Below are 20,046 nucleotides of genomic sequence, written 5' to 3' on the forward strand. Positions count from 1 at the left end.
TGTCTTCCTTATGTTGACCCAAATCTACCAGGAAGACCTTACGCCCTTTGCCTGCAGCTATTACCTGACCTCACGCCAGACGACTCGAGTTTCCTCATAAGCCTGGTCCCAGCACCACAGTCCAGGGTCCGTGTTAATATGAGGTGCACCAAATCGGTGCCAGTACCCCAGAAGTTTCTGCCATCTTTTTTCATCACCAAAACCCTGTGAAAAGTGGGACCCCAATGAAGCCTTTTGCATGAGGATTTCCAGGGGCCCCGTAGGAATTGCCTTGAGACAGAAGCACCCGATGGGCTAGAAACACCTTGGGCTCCCCCGTAAAGCTGGGGCTCGCCCTGGGCATTTTCTTAGGCCAGGGAGGAGGCCTGGGGCTCCTGGCCACGGTGGACTGAGCCTAAGCAATCTTACTCAGCATGGCCATGCCATAGCATCTCCCCCAGGAGAGATTCAAAACCGTTCTCCATGAGGACCAGCAGCTCGTCTCGTGCCATTTCATGGTTATTTCCTTAGGCAGGAATTGGTTTCCTTCTGGGGAAGCTCAGGAGAGGGATGGGGATAGGGAGGGAGGTGGGACCACCGGGGCCATGGCATGTCACTCCTGGGCAAGTGGAATGGTATTCTCTCAGGGAATACCATGTGTGCACGTATATGGTGCACGGGGATCTGGGTTCTTGGAGGGGGACTCTGAAATGGCAGGCCAGGGGACAGCACACCGCACTGCACTTCGGAGGCCACAACTCTGGCCCCCACTTGTACATTACCCGAGAGCACTCGGAGAGGCCACCTCACACTTCCTGGCCATGGGGTCTTCATCCGGAGAACGAAGGCCGTGTGATCTCTGAGCCTCATTTAGCTCCACTGTTTGAGGACCCCGTGAAGAACCATATTTCCTTAGCAGCTGATAATTTGACACTTAACTTTTTTTTTTTAAAGATAATGGAGGTGTTTCTTCCTTTTCCTTCCTTCCTTCCCTCTTCCTCCTTGTGTTCTTGTCACCTTTCTCCCCCTTTCTTTCTCTTTTCCTCTGTCCTCCATTCTCTCATTTTCATCTCATCCCCCCTCCTTCCCATCTTAGAAAATTCTTAAGCCCCTTCTAAGAACAAGGGGCATTTACTGAATGGTATTTGCCATGAAAACACTCACTTCGCAGCTTATGATTGGAGATAAAATTTGTCCACAAGTAAAATGCCAAGTGTCACAGGCAAATGCCACAAATCCAATGGATAGAGGAGTCACATCCAGCTGGTAGATTATATCTCAGAGTTAAGATCTGTCCTGGGTAGTCGAGGTTGGACAGGATGCAACTGTCTAGTGAGGTAGGGTAGCAGGACCGGGGGGTAGAGAATGGCCATTGTAGGCCCACAGGCAGGCAAGGCCCCACGGGTCTGGGAGAGGAGAGAGGGAAGGGGGAGAGAGAGAGAGAGAGAGAGAGAGAGAGAGAGAGAGAGAGAGAGAGAGAGAGACCGAGAGAGACCCCAGGAGGGGAGTTTGGGCAGGTTACAGAATGTTCCAAATTGGGTATTAGGATAATGTGGCAGCCATGTGGAAGGCGGATTTCAAAGGTCAGCATTGGTCTGCCCTGCTTCTCACTGTCTCCAGCCCACTTCAGTGCTGGACAGGGCAACAGAACACTCACACACTTATCTCAATAGGGGGTGGTGGCGAGAGACCAGGGTCTGGGCTGTGCAGCTGTGGGACTCTGGGGCAGTCACAACGTTCAGTTCACAAACGTCTTCCTGGGAGCGAGATGAGAGGCCTGGCTAGAAGATGTCTGTGGCCCCAGCCAGCGGAGAGATTTTAGCGGGTGTGTCAGAGCAGTTGTCGCGTCATTGTGGGTCACATGTTAAGCAACTAGGGCCTGCAGTCCAATGTCCCATCAGGTCTGATGGGGAGGGAAGGCACCCTGGCCACGAGGACTGAGCTCCTATACCGGACAACTGCCTGGCTCTGAAAGCCTCTTTGGTAGCAGGAAGCCTTCCTTGCTGGCCTCTTGTGGGCATAAATTTGCTTTTCAAAAGATGGGTTTTCTTCGCAACCTGAAAGCAGGATTTTCAGAAAGGAGAAATATGTGACTCTAGCCCTAGCTTCGAAGAAGCACTCAGCAGTGACAAGTGTGAGCCTTCTGGTCCCTGGTCCCTGCCAGCCGGCTGTCCCCTGTCCTCTCTCCCCACACCGTCCTGGCGCCTTCAGGAGGGAGTCTCCTTGGCCATCCCGGCACCACTACCCCTCCTCCTTCCGGATGCCTGTTCTGCTCCCAGTTGTGAGGGAGAGTGATGCTGGGTCAATGAGCTGAGTGACAGCAGGGAACCTGACACCCTGAGAACGGGCCTGGGGAGGATGGGACGGCCAGGCTGGCTTCCCTGGAGACCTGGAGGGTTTGGTTCCCACCCTCCTCTCCTAGGGTCGCGCACCCCTGGGAGCAGCGGGGGAGACGTGGCCCTGGTCTGGTAGGCTGGGGGGTTTGCAACAGGGATGTGGGCCAGCCTGGTGCCGGAGGCGCCCACTGGCAGAAGGTGATCATTCCCAGGGGTGGCCTGGGTGGGGGGCAGGACATCCTGAGATGTCAGGTTCCCACCTTTGTCCTTCTCCCACCACACAGCCTGTTCCTCCCCTTTTCTCTTAGGTCAAGGAACTGAACGCAATGCCGCTCAACTCTGAATGAGATAAGGCTGAAAGTTACATTAGTCAGGGGGACCATGTTGGTCCAGAGTAGGACAGCGAGGCTATTCCTCCAGCTCAGGACGCTGCCTGCTCTGGAGAAGCCTGTTGGGCCTCATGGTTCTGCTGTCTCAGGATGTCTCTGTCATTCTGACTTCTTGGCCTGGCCCCTCGGGACTTCTGCCCAGGCTCCTCTTCCCCAGTCTGGAGGAAACCACAGATGGGCCCACTGTGTCCTCTGGGAGTCCTGGCCCCGATTCTGCACCCCTCTCCTCCTTGGGAGGTCCCCTAACTGCCACCTCTGCTTTTTCAAGCGTCTTAGTTCCCTGGTTCTGCACCCGCCCTCCTAGCAAAAACTGGCTTTCAGAAAAGACCTTGGTAAAATCTCCACTCTGTCATTTGCCACGTGAATGTCAGTGAGTCTTCCACACTTACCTCTGTTATCTCCATCCACCTGCCACAGCCCTAGGCCCGAGTCCTCTGCTTCTCCCTTACCTTTCCCTCCCCTGTGGGGCTGTGTGGTTTCTTCCGTCCTCTGATCCACCCACTCTCCAGCTGTCAGCCTGTTCAGGCTCCCTGCCCACGAGGCACGAATCAGCCACCAGTCCCCTGGCACTTGAGCAGCACCTCTTGTGTCCTGCGTGTGCCAGGTGGGCATCAGGCGAGCCCCACACCAGGGGTTTCCTGTACCCGAGCTGTGCAGAGCTAAACCGGGGCCTTCCTCCCCAGCTTGCCCCCCTCGCTCATGCCCCTGCCCCTTGAAGGAGCTGCTCCCAACCAGCTGTCAGAGGTGCCAACAGTCAGCATGGATTTCCTGAATTCTAAGATGCACATATTTTTTCTTCACGCTTCTGCAATGAATTTGTCTTACAAAAACTCGAGTGGTGCTTTGTTTCTGTGAGACCGGTCCTTCTCCCGTCTCCCCGAAAATGGTACTTAGTTCATGATGAATCTTAGTTCATGATGAATGCAACTGATGGCATTTCAGCCCTGGGTAAATATGATAAATGGATAGTGTAATCGGGGACATCTAGAGATCATTTTTTAACCCAATGGAGTAATTCTAGTGGGAAAAATTGTAGGTTGTCTATCGATGGGGGCATTTTGGGATGTAAGTGTTGTTCAGACATCACTAATCATTGGCTTGTCATGGGCCCAGACAGCCCATGCTTAGAACTTCACTCTGGTTTTAGAGACCAAATAGAACAGCTAGTACCTGCTACTTTCACAGACCCCACGTGACACAGGGCTGCGGCCAGGTGGGGGTCCCTGAATGAATGGCTCCTGGATTCAATTCCCTTCCAATCAGGTGATGACACCTAAAACCCTCTGGGGATAGAGATGACAGGGGAGGGGTACAGAGTCTCAAAACAGAAGTCAGAGGACCTTTGCAGGTAGAAATTGTCTGAAATATTAATGGGACAAATAGATACTTTCGTTCACCTTTCTCTTGCTGTCCGTCCTGATTGAGGGTACCTGCCCTCCAGTGCATCAACTGGAGGGCATAGGTTGCAGGAGAGTGGACACCTCTCCAGGCTAGGGGACTCAGTCAGTCCTCTTCCTACTGGGTCTCCATAGAAACCGCCCCCTCGCAGGTGGGCACCCTTGTGGCAGGATGGGCTTGTGGGAGGGATGCCCCTGCTGTTCCTGGCAGTGAGAGGCTCGACCAGTGCCCCAGGGAGAGGACACTGGCTCGCCCCGTCTGACCTGTGCTTGCCAAGCCACAGCTTTAGAACCCAGGGCTTGCCCAAGCCCTCCTTGCCACCCTCCTTCCCACTCAATTTCAAACCAGTCAGATTTCAACCAGCCTCATGGCGTCCGTCCCTGTGAGCCACTGTTTCCCCCTCAGTCCCTCCAATAGTCAATCAACCTGGTCTTTACTAAATGCCAACTCCAAGCGAGGTATGTGGGGATCCAGAGACAGTAAGACAGAGCTCAGCCAGCTGGGGGAGGCGAGTGTGAAGAAACAGCTCAAGTTAGCCACTGCCAGGTGCCCCGTGCGTGGTACAGACAGGGCATTCTATAGTAATGCAGAGGAGGATGGCATCCCTGGGGACGTGGGCAGGGGAGGCATTTTCAGAAGAGCTGAGAGGTGACCTTTTAAGATGGGGAAGGCAGCCGGTGAGGCGTGAGCAAAGGCCACTCGGTGGGAATGGGCACGGTGTGTCTGGAGATTTGAATAGACTGATGTGGATGGCTGGGGGAGGGAGTGATGGGTTAGTGGGGATCAGGAGGAGGGAGCTTCAAGATCAGGCTCGGGGTGGGCATCTCACCTGCTTGCTCAGGCCACAGTCCCTGGACTCATCGAAGCTTATCCAGAATGCTTGTGGAAATTAAGGTTCTAGAGAATTCTTTTCTGGCTCACTTGAGGGCAGTCAGAAATTCTTTTGATTTTCATTTTGTTTTGCAAGTATTTATTTTTAAAACATTAAAAAAAAATCTATCAATGACATGCACATCATTTACAAGGTCAAATAGCACTGATATAAGTCACATTTAGTGACAGAGCAGTTATCTGCCCCTTGCCCTCCCCACCACGGTCCTGCTCCCCAAAGCTCAATATTTCCAACTCTTCTTCGGGTATGCACTTCCTGAAATACATCAATTATTAAGTAAATTTCTAAATACATTCTTATATCTCTTTGTTGCTTTTGCAATTTTGCTATTGGCTATTTTCTTCTTATTATGAGGGAAATGTCCTTTTCTGTTCTAATATAGTTTATTAATGTTTGTTTTATTATTCATAATAAATATCGTTCACTGTTGAACCAAGTATTGCACAATGATTACACTTTCTTGCACAACGTTTTCTCTTCCTGGAGGTAATAACTACCTCATTGTTTTTGGTTGCCTTGTTTTCTATGACATTTTTACAAATTCTTACAAAATTCTCTATCAAATTGTAAAATTCCTTCAAATACTATTTTCATGTAGCCAAATTTATTGCTTATCCTCTTGTTAATATCTCCCCCTGCCATACCCTCTTAGATTGCCTACCCTCCTGCGTCCCTTGAAATGGTTGCTGGAGCCCCTACACAGCTGTGTGCTTGGGAAACCCCACCTCTTTGGGGTGTCAACCCCTATTGCTTTGCTCCTCTCTTTGAGTTTCTCGGAGAAAGGGTTCCAAGAAGGTTGATATTTTGAGACCCTGCATGTTTGAAAATGGCTTTAATTCTATTTTCTCATGTGATTAATAGTTTGGCTGGGCATAGAATTCTAGATTGAAAATCTCTTCCCCTATCCCTGCAGTACTTTGAAGGCAGTTGATCTACTGTTTCTAAGCTTGCTCTTGGAAAATCTCATGTGATTCTGAGTTCTGACCTTTGTGTAGCCCGTTTGCTTTCTCTTTGGAAGGTGTTAGAATCATCTCTTTGTCGCCAACTGTTTGGACATTTCATAGTCAGATGCCTTGGTGTGATGTTTCTCCCCTATCAATTTTGCTGGCACTCAGAGGTCCTTTCTATCCAGAAACTCAGGCCTTCAGTTTTTGTAATTTCTTTTTCCCCCCGTAATTTCCTCTCTGTTGTTTCCTCTGTTCTCTCTTACTAGTCAACGTAGACTCTTCTGACTGGATCCCTCACTGTTTGTATCCTTTTCCTCCTAGTTCCTATTGTCTTTTTTTTTTGGGGGGGGGGGGTGCGGGCTGCCGCTTCCTGGGATATTTCCCTAGTGTTTCTTCCAATGTTTCTGTTGAATTTCAGATTTCGCCTCTCATGTTTTTAATTTCCAAGAGCTCTTTCTTATTTTCTCTTTGCACCTTTTAGAAGAACTGTTGTTTAATGGATCCAACATCTTATTTCTCTGAGGAGATTAATGATAGTATTTTGAAGATTTTTTTTCCTGTTTTTTTTTTTTTGCATTACTTCAGTTCCTTTAAGTTTATTTCATTTTTCTTTTTTAAAATATAGTATAGTTTCTCTCTTTTCACTTTGTAATTTTACTCGAGACTGGCCACCATTGGGCTGTCTGTTCATATTGAAGAATAGGTCACTAAAAGCTTCCAGAAACCTGTGTGTGTGTACTTTTCAACGTATGGGCTTCATTATAGAGTGGCCAGCTGGGGACCCGCCATTTTATTGGGGTACTTCCAACCAGAAGTATCTGTAGAGTTCTTTCTGGGACCAGTTTCCAGCCTGGGGCTATGGAAGGTGAAGGGAAGGTCCCTTGGATGATAGTGCTTTCAGAACCAAGTGGCCGAAAGGGGGAGGGGTTTCCAAAGATCGATGCTTAGATGTTCACTTAAGCCCCCTGTTTCAGTTTGGTGCTGTGTCCTGCCATCCTCTATCGGAGACCCTCTGGCTCAGTTTCCCCATAAGATGCCAGGATAGGGGATGGGAGGTCAGTGTCCCACATGGAAAAGAGAGGAGACCCAAGCAGAATTGCTCCTCACAGACTTGTAATCAGCCTCCCTGTTCTCAGCTCCTCTCTCTCCTGCTTCTACAGAAGCCACTGCCTCCAACTGCTGACGCTTCCAGCATGGGTGGCAAGATCTGTCCCCTCCTTGTTGACCGTCCCTTTGGTAGGCACTTGGTTTCCGATTTCTCAGCTCTGCTAATTCCTCCATCTGCTTTCCATCTTCCAAAAATCTGTTGACATCTGCTGCCTGCTGATGTCATTTCTCCTGTTCTCTCTGTCTTTGTCTGTTTATCTTCTCTTTATTACTTTGCTCTCCTATCAGCGAGGTTTGGGAAGAAGCAGATACGTGTTAAATCTGCCACGTTTAGCAGGAAGGCTCTGAAAACCTTCCTGAAGTGCTGAGTTCTCTGCTTTACTAAAGGACTCCAGTGCCAAGAGCTGCATCTTTGCTCCTGGAGAATTTGTAAGGCCTGCTGGTCATCCAGGTCAATTTTATTTAGAAAAGTAGTGGTGACTTGATTAAACGCAGCCTGAACCCAGCTTATAACTAAAAATGACTGCTTTTAAATAAGTTATAACAAATTATTTAATTATTATTTAAATAAAAGTTATTTTGTGTGATTAGTTTTTCTTTTCTTTTCTTAAAACTACATGGAAAACAACTTCTGCCTGTTTTCTTTCTGGAAATGAGGGCTCCGTCTGGGCTGGGTCCCGGATAGCCAAGGCTTCAGTGAAGTTCAGAGTTTGGCTAGGCTGGATTCAGGGTTCTCCATGTGGCATCTATTAGAAAAGGTTGTAAGGTCAAAGAGGTGGCATGGAAGGAGTCTAAGTCAAGAAAGCCAAACTGCCTCCGAGACCTTAAAACTCCTTTAACAAGTGTGTTAATTTTGAAAACAGGATGTTTTCATGTATTCATTAAAGAAAGCACCCCTCCCTCTCTCCTCCAACACATAAGGTATAGAGCCTTTACTTGGCAGCACTAAAGATGACCATATGGATATAAAAGTGATGACATTGCTGCGTTCTTATGAAGCTCTTGAGTTTTACCAGCTGCAGGGTGTCCCTGGGGCCGTGAACTGGGAGGTGTCTGTGGGGGAGGGGCGCAGTGCCGGTACCCACGGAGTCTTCTCCCTGTCCTTGCCTCACCAGGTGCCCCCTTTCAAAGGTCTCAGCATCCTCACGCTACCTCCTGCCGCCACTTCCACCTGGGCCCCCCGCAGCCGCAGCAACTCGCGCCGGACTTCCCCCTGGCCCATCCGGTCCAGTCCCAGCCGGGCCTCAGCCCCCACATGGCCCAGGCCCACCAGCACAGCGGCGCCCTGCACCAGTCGCTGACCCCGCTGCCCACCCTGCAGTTCCAGGACGTCACAGGTCCCTCCTTCCTACCTCAGGCCCTGCACCAGCAATACCTCCTGCAGCAGCAGCTCCTGGAAGCCCAGCACCGCAGGCTCGTTTCGCATCCCAGGTGGGTGCTTCCTGGGGTGGGGCGAGGGCGGGGCCTGTGTGGGGCCAAGGGCGGGACAGCAGGTTACCCCTCGGGGCTTGGCCGGCAGTTACTATGTGGGTCTGTGCTGGAGGCGTCTTTTGCTCCAGGTTGAGACATTCATTTTAGGCGATGAGCGCTCTCTTGACTCTACATGGGCTGCCTGCCTCGGTAGCTAGTGTGGTGTCCCCGTCACACTTGCCCAGGTGCAGAGACAAGAGCTGGGGAGCTGGTGGTCCATGATGCTTGCAATGAACGTTTCCACATTGTGGGAGGGATGCCTCATGTCCCCTCTAGCTTCCTTATCACCTGGTTCTAATAGCCAAGGTCCCTAAGGAATACCAAAGAATATGGCTGGGTCAGCCCTGCTCTCAAAGAGTCCCTGGTCTTGTTAGAGAGACCAACTATGAAATAAATGGAGAGTAAGTTGGACAACACTAATCAAAGGGTGTGAAAGAGCTGTGGGACCCTGCGCAAGTCACTTCCCCTCAGGAGCTTCAACTGTCAAGAGAAAGAGTTGGACTAGATCAGTGGTTCTCACTTTTTTTCCTCAGGAAACTTTACCCTCTTAATAGTTATTGAAGATTACAGCAAGCTCTGTGTTTATGGGTTATGACAATCGATACCATATTAGGAATTAAAACTGAGAAATTTAAGAAATATTTATTAATTCACTTAAAAATAACAATAACAAACTCGTTATATGTTAATACCAACAATACATTTTTGAAAAATAGCTATATATAAATAAATGTAGTGAGAAGAGTGACTTTTTAAAGGCATATTTGCAAATCTCTCTAACGAACTCCACTGTTCGCTTGTGAGGGAATGAGAGTGAAAAAGAAAATAATATCATAGTATTATGAGGAAAGTAGTTTTGACCTCACAAACCCCATGAAGGGATTCCCAGTGGTGCTTGGAGCACACTTTGAGAACTGCTGGACTAGGTGATCTCTAAGGCTCTACACATCCATGAGTGTAGGAGTTGGGAGCCTAGGACAGAAAGTAAGTATTGTAGGAGGTCAGAGGGAGGAGAGGTCGCCATGACTGGAGTGTTCAGGGAGGCCTTCCTGCAGGAGGCGGCTTTGGTCTAAAAACTGGGAAAAGTGTGGAGAAGGATGGAGGAGTAAGAGCATGGCAGGAGCATAGGGTGCACAGAGGTGGGAGAGCCTGCATACCTGCCTGTCTTGAAGACAGCCTGCTAAGGACCAGGGAAGTAATAGGAGGAGGAACAGATACAGAGAGCCTGGGTGGGGCAGGTGACCTGCAACAGACACAGCCAGGAAGAGGCAGTACAGTGGGCAGCCGAAGACAGCGGGAATGTCTGAGTTAACGGCTGCTGCCCAGGTGGGAAGCTTCCTCGCAAGTTTGGAAAGAGGGGCAAAGCTCGCTGCTCCATAAGCTGTGAGCTCAGGTTGGCTGGGCCTTCTCAGAGCTCCTGGGGGCTGGGCTGGCCCTGGGCAGCCCTGACTCCATGGGCCCTCCTTCCCTTCTGGTGCAGGCGGAGTCAGGAGCGCGTGTCTGTCCACCCCCACCGCCTCCACCCCAGCTTTGACTTCGGCCACCAACTCCAAACGCCTCAGCCCAGGTATTTGGCTGAGGGCACTGACTGGTGAGTCTTTGGGGTCCCTGGGGAGGACAAGAAGGGGAGAGGGTCTTGCCTAATCCATGGAGTTCCTGTATCCTTCACTTAAATAGTGCAGGAGGCCTGGTCCTCAAGCCCCAGCCTTTGCCCCTAGACCTGGTCACCCTCAGGGTCAGTTTGTCCCCCGCTGGACTTGGTTCCAGCAATTAGCCCAGCAGTTAGTCCAGCCTGGGGCTCAGTGCTCATGCTCCTGCATGGGAGGTGGGGACAGAGTTACAAAACATTTCCAAATTCAATGAAGGCTGGGAACCAGTGGTGGTCCCTGGGGAAAGTGCAAAAAGAAGAGTCTCGGGAGCTAGGGTAGTCAAGGAAGGCTTCCTGGAGAAGGTGAACCTCAAGGGATCCACAGAGAAGAGCCAAGTCAAGCCAGCAAGGCAAAACATAGGCTCATGGAGACAGAGCCAGACAGGTTGGAGGCAAGGACTGGGGAGAGAAGCTGGGAGACAGGATGAGGGCGTTGTGGTGTGTTGTAGGCACGATGTCCCTATGAAATCTCCCCACAGTGTCCTGCACTTGGGACAGAGGACTTGGCTGTCCTGGGACACAGTGTTGCTTGGTTTTGGATCTTTGGTCCCCAGACTCTGATTCTAGCTCAGAAGAGAGATGATCTAAACTCGGGTTGGATCCGAACCCCCAAACACTTGAAAAAGACGTGCAGTTCACTGAAGTAGTTAGAGGTAAAGGGAATCATGCCTGTGACTTATTTTTAAATAGTTCAGGAGAAAAATTAATGGAGAAGTACATGTATATGTATGTCTGCATGTCTGTATGTAAGTGAGAGAGAGGTATGGTGGGGGAATAGAAATGCACTAAAATAGTAAGCCATTAACACTTGGGGAATCTGGGTAAAGGCTATCCAGGAATTCTTCGTGCTCTTCTTGCAACTTTGAGGTTAAAAACAAAATTTTTTGCTTTTGTTTTTGAAGAAGAATGTAGAAACAAAAACCAAAAAATAACCTCAATGAAAAGGGATGGACTTTTAAAAAGAATAAACGTGCAATTGTGTCATGTCTCAGCCATTTAGTCAGGCAAACGGGCCTAGTCAAGGGTTGCTTTGGAAGCAACCTAGGACTAGACGCCTAGGAATGATTCAAAAGGATAGTTCTGTTGATTGAATGCTAAAGTTACTTACAGGTGCAGGAAATAGTTATTTTAACATGTTCCCTTGTCCCCAACCCCTGCTGGTTCTCAGGTACACGCTGTCAAATCCAACACTCCCTTAAAAGATAGATTGCACAACAGCTGACTTCAGCCCAGACTTTTTCTAATTAGCAGATTCAAATCAGGAAAAATTTAATTGCAGTTTAGATTGAATTCTGTCCCTCAGTGTCAAGTCAATTCAATTTAATTCAATCCAGCTACACGGAGCGCTCAGGGCCCTTGCATTTGGTTGAGCGATCTGAACAAACACACGGGGTCCAATGTGGCAAGTGGGACTGGACAAGGGACACAGGTGAGAGGTGTTCTGGAGAGGTATCCGGAGGAGCAGCGCAGGTGTTCAGCCCTTGCTGCTTTCTTTATTTAGTCTGATTTCCCCGGCCTTCTCACTCATTTCAATCATTGTGTTCCTGACTCCTACTTGTTCCAAGAAACATAAAGACTGAGGCTCCAGAGTCTGGTTTCTGCCCCATCAGGAGACGCTGGGAGGACCTCCCGTGAGTCCCTCCTGGGCTCACCCCCTGGGCCCTTTCTGCCTGTCCTGTCCCCACTTCCCAAGTAGGATGCCCTTTCCAGAGGAGGAGGTGACACTTTCTTCTCCCTTATAATTAGCTCTGCTCCAACAAGGACCAGCTTCCTGGTGATGAGGGGTTTTTTGTAATTGTGGTCACGCCAATGGCATCCAGCCCTCTTTTCTAGGGAGGCTTCTTCTGCCAGGAGATGTGGAGTCTGGAAATTAGATGACAGGAAATGCATTATAAAGGGGCTACTCTGACCTGCTGTGAGGAACCCTGGGAGGAAGGAGGTGGGGAGAGTGTGTCTTCAATCCTCCCACCCCCTTTTCCTGTTAGAGAACCAGGAAACCATTGACTTCTGCCCTAGGTCATTCCAGGAATTGGGAAACCCCAGCTGCTATTGTCCAGCCCCATGCCTGAGGCTGTCCTGACCTTTCCCCCTTACTTTAGGATATTTTAATTCTACCCAAGCAGCTGCTTCCAGCCGGGATGTTTCCTTTCTGGCCCAGGCCCAATAACTTGACCCTGACCTTGAGCTTCTACTCCAGTGTCTCCATCCTCATCCTCCTCCGTCTCTGACTCAATTCCAGATTTGCAGTTCCAGTTCTGTCCCCCAGTGCAGATTGCACATTACGCTACCACCCAGCTCTCTTCCTGCCTTGGTGGAGGCCTCCAGGCACCTTATGGGGGAGGGTGGGTGGAGGATGAGAACTTTCTATTGTCCTTAGCCTGCCTGCAGGCAGCTCTGCTTCAGCAAAGTCTCCTCGGGACTCACCTGCAAGTTGGTGAGGCACTTTTGGGGCAAGCTCCCTGCGAAGAATGGGAGAGTCAGAAGAATGGGAGAGTCAGCATAGCAACCAGACTATTCCATGTTTCAAGGCCATTGATAGTGGCAAATAAAGTTCAGTTTGACGTTTAGACACAACTGATAAAAGTTGCTCATTGAGACAATGTCCACAAGAAATCTCCAGGACACTGTTTTGGGTAACCCTGTGGCTTTAGACCTTTGGGGGGTTTCTGTGACCCCTTTCAGAAGGGTGGACTAGGCTCTGGCACTGGTGCATCTCAGCCTGGTTCTCACGGCTGGTGGCAACAGCAGAAAGGAGGCACATACTGCTTCTCCAGGGGCTGATGTCTCCTTACAGGTGCAGGAAATAGTCTCTTTAGGCAAGTCCTGACTCAGGCTTCTTTAGGGTCATGCATCGTCCCCTGTTCACAGATCCTGGGTTTAGGAAGGAATTTTCTGATGAGATGATAAGAGGTGCATCGCAGAACCTGTGCAGGCCCAACCCAGGCAGCTCATCCTTCTCCTTTTGCTTTTCTAGTCAGCATTCTTGGAATTGGAATGACTCTATTCCAAGTTCCTTGGGACTTTGCTTTTGGTAGAATTCTCTGAGCGTCTCTTGGCTGCTTTGAATCTGCTGGGCTCCCTGAAACTGCTGGGTAAATGCTAAGAGTCAGAGTTTCTGCCACATGAGGGTGCCCCGTGGAACTCCTTTCCCTGAGGCAGACCATGGGATGAGCCCAGGCGAGGGTCAGAAACCCTGCGGGACCTAACTGGCGGGCCAAGGACCAAGGTATTGCCCTTCTTCAGGCCTTAGTTCGACCTGTGGAAACAAGCGGCTGGACTAGTGAATTTTTACGTTTACTTCAAGAGTTTAACTCATTTCCTAAAGGACAGATTCCCAAAGGACATCAGGAGTTATTCCAGGGATCTGGGCTAATATATATAGAAAATATAGGAATATGTACATTACATTTTATATGTACATCACAGCTGGAAGCAGAAATTTCTTTAATGCCCCTGTTGACTAAACAATGCCATCAACTAGGTAGTCCGTCACCAAAACGATTTACTCGGGTAAAGGAGAAAGTACTACAGCAGCATGAGAATGTGCAGACCCCATGAGCCACGTGCACATTCTGACCACATGCCAAGATGGTGGGTAAATATACGGCAGGGAGACAGGAAGTCAGAACCATTGAGTTTTATGAAAAGGAAGTTAGGACCAAGGAGCCCAGCTCCGCCCACAGATCTCCCAACCTGATCAGTTTCCTTGAAGTCCCAGTTCATCTTTATCACCCGTCATATACATTTTTTTCCCCAGTGTTTTTGTTGAAGAAATCGGGCTGTTTTTTAGTTTCCGCTTATCTAGATTTTGCTGGTCACACCCTGGTGGTATCACTTACAATGTCCCTCCGTTTCCTACCTCCCTATACCTTGGCACTTAGACCAAGGCTTGAGCAGGTTCAGGTTCAACTCTTATTTTTTGGCAGAAATACTTTAGAGGTGGTGTTGGTGTTTCCAGCAGGAAGCTGGTTGCCTCTCCTTTTGTGATGTTAGTAGCAATTGATGATCTTTGCCTAGATCCTTTATTTCTTGAGGGGATACAAAAAGGTGACAAATAATTTAATCATTCCTTCTTCATTTATTAGCAAGAAAACTGTTACAAAGAGAAACTTCATCAGCTACTTGTTACCCTGAAGTACAGTTAATAAAGGCAAGGCAAGATAGATGCTTGTTCCCACCCCCCTGCCCCCCACTTTATTTACTAGTTTTCAAAATGAGGAGTTGGTTCCCTAGCATCCTTCAAAGGGACCGATTTTCTTTAGCATCATTTCACTCTCATGGATTTGTACCTATGCCATGTGTGAATCTGTTGCAATTATACTCATTGACATGCAAATTGTCCAAACCCTGGCCAGTGGGAGCCTCTTCTGGAGGGTTCCTGAATCCTTTTGACGTGACTTTGGTAGTGTTTAATAACTGCCTGGCTTTCGGTTATTACAAGATGTTTCAGTCTCAATTTGCACATTTTCTGCCCCAGGCCTGAAAGTAGCCATTTTCCAAGAAGCCCTGGTTCCTTTTCACTTGCATTAGTTGACCAGGTTTTAAGTGAAACGAATTGTCCTATACTTTAGGAGTGGGGTGGGGGCTGCGATTCAGAACAGCTTTTCCTGCCTCACTGCTGTTGAGGACCCTCTTCTATTGTTTTCTCTAAGTGGTAGAAGCATGGCTTCTGCTGCACCCTCTGCTTTCTCCGGACGTTGTCTTTGCTCTGCATCTCTGACCAGCTCAATTTGTTCTTCTTTTAGCATTCCTCTTGGGGATGGGCTGTGTCTTGGGAGGGTGCTTTGGTGCACTAGTTCAAGAAGTCGTATGGAGCCTTGACTGTTCTAGCCCCTTCAGACCATGCAGAGCCCTTTCTTTCCCAGGGTTTTGTTTCTATCTCTATAAAAAGAAGGGATGGACCTGGTGAGGTCCAGTTGCTGCAGCTCTGGCAGTTTGTGACTGATGCTACAGCAGCGGCTTGATATCTGAGGTCCCTTCTGTGACCCCCGGGCTGAGTCCCACCGCCTGTGGCTCACTGTGGCCGTGTCCCTGCAGGGATCTCAGTGTGGACGCCGGCTTGAGTCCTGCTCAGTTCCAGGTGCGGCCCATCCCTCAGCACTATCAGCATTACCTAGCAACGCCTCGAATGCACCACTTTCCCAGAAACTCCTCCTCTACGCAGATGGTGAGTGAGGGGCTCTGCCTGGCAACTGACTCTTGTTGGGGGCCATGGTGGGCTGAGGTCTGAGGCTCCTCTGTGTCCTGCTCTGTGTCCTGCCCCCTGTGTCCTGCCCCTCCTGTGTCCTGCTCCCCCGTGTCCTGCCCGCCATGTTCCAACCCCCCCATGTCCTGCCTGCACCGTGGTCTGCCCCCCCCACCGTGTTCTACCCCTCCCCCTGTGGCCTGCCCCCCTGTGTCTGGCTCCCCCATGTCCTGCCCTCCCCGTGTCCTGCCCCCCGTGTCCTGCCCCCCATGTCCTGCCCCCACCGTGGCCTGCCCAACCCCCCCGTGTCCTACCCCTCGCCCCCATGTCCTGCCTCCCTGTATCCTGCTCCCTGGCAGGCCCACAGCACCCCTCCCCTCCCAGCTCCTATTCCCACTCTGGCTTGAAGGGAAAGAAAAGAAAACTGCTGGACTAGAAGCCAGTGCTTCTGAGAGGACTGGGAGGGTGGAAAGGGGTGGGCATGGCAGGCTGTGGACTGTGGGGAAAAGACTCAGGGTTAAGAGGTCCCTGCACCCTGTATGACCTCATTTAGTTAATGTCTTAGGGTCAGCCCTTTGCTGGACATATATCTGTGAAATGGGATGAAGATCTCTGCCTGGCCCATCTCACAGGACTGGAGTGAGGAACGAAAGAGACCCCAAAGATAGCCCATGGGCCTGGTCTGCTGATCCCGTCTGCTTTTTGCAAGGGGCTGGCCTTCTCCTCACTGCCGGTGCCCAGACCGCAGAAGGACAGGTTGTTTGGGCTCCTTCAAGTATGGAGCTTCACCAGCTTCATGGAAGGAAGGTGGCGATATTCCATTAAGGCAGCGAAAGACTGATTGAAAATCTCATTCCCAGACAGCTTCTTCATGTTGCTGCCCTAAAACATAATTCCAGCCTTCCAACCCTCTGCCTCTGCTTTTCAGCATCAGACAAGTTCTTCCTACTCAACGCCTGTCTCCTTAGTTATAAAATGAGAGGCTTGGGCAGGTAATGTCAGACGTCCTGTCAGCTCTGAGGTTCTATGGTTCACCATCTATGGGAGGCACCATCTCCTAAGAATCAAAGCTAACATTTATTGAGCCCCTACTGCATGCCAGGCACGGTTCTAAGCATTTTATATGGATTATCTCATTTAAGCCTCTCAACAACCCCCCACACAAAAGGGTAGTATCCCTACTTTACAAATTGGTAAACTGAGGCAGAGAGAAGTTAAGTAATGGGCCAGGGTCATGCAATGAGTAAGATGAGGAGCTAGGCTGGACACCTGCCCCTCTGACTCATACCTGGTGAGGCAGCACCATGCAAGTAGAGGGGCAAATTCTGTCTTTATTTAATAGTTTGATATTTTGTTCATTACGGATTTTTTGCATTAATTTTGACTTAAAAAGGGACATTGCATTAAAATATTCTTGATCTTGATTACTGAATCTTTTAGCGCCCCCTTAAATGTTGAGCCCTCGCTTGACCCAGCCTGGTGGGCAGTGTGGAGTCAAGGGGAAGAGCATGGACTGTGCCCCTCGATTGCCGGGATTTGAAATCATGGTCCTGCCACTCGATTGCGTTACTTGGGCCACTTAATCTGTTTGTGTCTCATTTACCCTGTTAGTAAAATGGGCATAGTAATTGCACTCACATTATAGATCAGATGAGAATATTAAATTTGTTAGTCATTTGAAGGACTTAGAGCAGTGCCTGCTATGAAATAAATGTCCCATCAGGTTAAGCATTACTTTATTGATTTTGCTATTCTTTTTGGCCTGGTCTAACACAAGCTTGGTTCTTGAGGAGGAAAGGGGGACCGAGGAGCAGGAAAGATGGCACTTTTGCCCACAGAATCACAGGGTGTGCAGATTGGAGGTTACGGGAAGAGGAGTCAAATGCTGCGTTCATGGACCCTGGAATCTTATCTGAAGCATTTTCTCCCCAACAGGTCGTCCATGAAATCCGAAACTACCCTTACCCTCAGCTTCACTTCCTTGCTCTCCAAGGACTGAACCCCAGCAGACACACCTCTGCGGTGAGGGAGAGCTACGAGGTACACCCACCCCTCTGTCTGGGAATCCTCCTGCCAGCCTGACTCCAGAGGGGTTGGTGGAGAAGCCATTATCATTCATCATTATCATGCATTGTGTCGCCTCTTTGTCCCCCCGCTAGTGGGTGGGGCATGGGTGGGAAGGGGAACCTCTTGAGAGAGAAGAAAAAAAGAGAGAACGAGTAGAGATATTGTGATCTTTTCGCATCAGATAAGTTCTTCCCAATGGCCATGTGAGTTCTTCCTGCTAACATTTCTCAGTGCCCCTCTTCCTCACCATGTGTATATGTGTGCCTTTGCATGCACAGTGTGCACATATCCATTTTTCTCTTTGCAGGAGCTGCTGCAGCTCGAGGACAGGCTGGGAAATGTGACTCGGGGAGCTGTACAGAATACCATTGAGAGGTTCACCTTCCCCCACAAGTATAAGAAGGTGAGTTGGCCAGCAGGCCAACCTGCCTAGTTAGCGGGTGGGAGGTACAGGTTGTACACTTGACCTTGACCTAGTTCTCCACAGAGGAGCACAGTCCAAAATTCAGAAGCCTTTGCTCTAGACAGATTCTCTGAAGCAGTGATACTTTCCCAGGATCTTGTCCCTTGCCTCTACCAGGTGTGACCAGGATGGGAGATGGGGGCCTCCTATCAGTAAAGAAGGAGGTTGGGTATGTGTGTACATGTGGACTTGTTAATGGGTATACTAAGATGGTGTACAGGAAAATAAATATTTGTATCTGAGTGCAGTGGGCAAAGGGAGCACTTGCACTGAAGGCTAAGACTTGTCTTTAGAAAAGAATTCCAAGTCCAGTCTTCCAGGTGGACAAATGGGCAACTAAGACTTTAGAGCAGGCTTCCAATTCTCACTGAGCATCAGGATCACCTGGAGAGCTTTTAAAGCCACAGATTCACAGGCTTTGCCTATAGGGGTAGACTCTCTAGGGTTATTGCCAGGAATCCGAGATAAAATTTTTTTAAAAATTAAATTTAAAAAAGTGAAAACAACCCAGATGTCTTTCAATAAGTGAATGGATAAACAAACTGTGGTAACTCCATGTAATGAAATATTATTCCATGATAAAAAGAAATGAGCTATTAAGCCATAAAAAGACATGAAGGAACCTAAAATGCATATTGTTAAGTGGAAGAAGCCATCCTGAAAAGACTGCATATGAAGGACTCCAACGATATAACATTCTGGAAAAGGCAAAACTAGAGACAGTAAAAAGATCCATTGTCAGCAAGGGCTTTGGGGAGGGACAGAAGAATGAATAGGTGAATCACAGGGGATTTTTAGGGCAGTGAAACTATTTTGTATGATTCTGTAATGGTGGACACATGACAATATGCATTTGTCAAAACTCATAGGACTGTTCAACACAAAGAGTAAGCCCTAATGTAAACTAACAGACTTTCGTCTATAACAGTGTATTACTGTCGGTTCATCAGTGGTAACAAATGTGCCACACTAATGCATGATGTTAAAAATGGGGCAAAATGTGTGTGTTGAGAGGGAGAGGGAAATGGGAATGCATTATATTTTCTGCTCTATTTTTATCTAAACCAAAACTGCTCTAAAAAATAAAGTCTGCTATGAAAACAAATAATTTTTAAGAATTTAAGAATTAAAAGCTTGACAGGCACTGAGAAACTTCGAGCGTTGTGATCAAGCCAGAGCCCATCTTTACCTCCTCACGAAGCCCCAGGATACAGTATTTGTCAGCACTCGGTATTGGAATCAGACAGGGCCAGTTTTGAATTTCAGTTTTACTCTTGTCTTAGTCAGTTTAAGGAGTTGTAAGAAAATGCCATTGACTGGGTGGCTTAAACAACAGACATTTAAGTCCAACATCAAGGTACCAGTAGACTTGGTTCTTGGTGAGGGCTCTCTTCCTAGCTTGCAGATGGCTGCCTTCTTGCTTTGTCCTCACATGGTAGAGAAAGGAAGCTCTGGAGTCTTTTTCTCTTCTGGTAAGGGCACTAATCCCATCATGGGGCTTCACTTTAGTGACCTGATCGAAACCTAATCACCTCTCAAAGGCTCCATCTCCTAATACCATGACGTTGGGGGTTGGGGCCTCAACATATGAATTTGGGTGGGGGGACACAGACATTCAGTCTATAGCTACCACTTATAGCTGTGTAACTCTGGACAACCTACTTGGCCTTTCTGCCCCCTTCGCTGCCCTTTTGAATGTCAAATGGGAATGATATATTAGTCGTTACCTTCTGGGGTGCTCTGGGGATTCAGTGCAACAGTGCATGTACACAGCTCAGCACAGGGCCTGGTAAGTGGGGAGTGCTCAACAAGGGTGAGCTTCTCTTCCCTGTATGTGACGCTCACTTGTTCGAGGCTTGCCCAGGTGCCCGTGGGGTCACCATCAAAGACCATGAATCTTGGTCGATGCACCTCCTCAGTGAGGCCCTGGATTTATCCTTAAGTGATCTCAACCAACATTTGAGTTTCTACTATGTGTCAGATATGGATAGTGTACTAATAGAGGAAATGACAATATTTCAGTAATTAAGAACCTGCAAGGGAAAAATGACCATTCTCTGGAGAGAGAGCTTCAAGTTATTGGAGAAGAACATGGAAGGGAATGAGGCTTGTTCAGGGGCCTGGGAGCAGCTTCTCCTTCCCTGACCAAGGGGTGCTCACTCCTG

At 48.9% G+C, this 20,046-nt stretch overlaps 1 protein-coding gene across 2 annotated transcripts in view; it reads left to right on the forward strand.

Annotated features, from left to right (window-relative positions):
- The window catches only part of ARK2C (arkadia (RNF111) C-terminal like ring finger ubiquitin ligase 2C), a 102,634-nt gene that overhangs the window by 71,827 nt on the left and 10,761 nt on the right, over window positions 1–20,046 (forward strand). The window contains exons 2-6 of one of the 2 annotated variants that reach the window (XM_033087695.1): window positions 8,164–8,479; window positions 9,999–10,109; window positions 15,204–15,333; window positions 17,287–17,391; window positions 17,726–17,821. In XM_033087695.1, coding sequence (XP_032943586.1) covers window positions 8,164–8,479; window positions 9,999–10,109; window positions 15,204–15,333; window positions 17,287–17,391; window positions 17,726–17,821 — 758 coding nt within the window. The remainder of the gene's footprint in view (window positions 1–8,163; window positions 8,480–9,998; window positions 10,110–15,203; window positions 15,334–17,286; window positions 17,392–17,725; window positions 17,822–20,046) is intronic. The other variant, XM_033087696.1, reaches the window with a different exon arrangement.

The sequence above is a fragment of the Rhinolophus ferrumequinum genome, chromosome 19, assembly GCF_004115265.2.
Source record: "Rhinolophus ferrumequinum isolate MPI-CBG mRhiFer1 chromosome 19, mRhiFer1_v1.p, whole genome shotgun sequence".
Lineage (NCBI taxonomy): Eukaryota > Metazoa > Chordata > Mammalia > Chiroptera > Rhinolophidae > Rhinolophus > Rhinolophus ferrumequinum.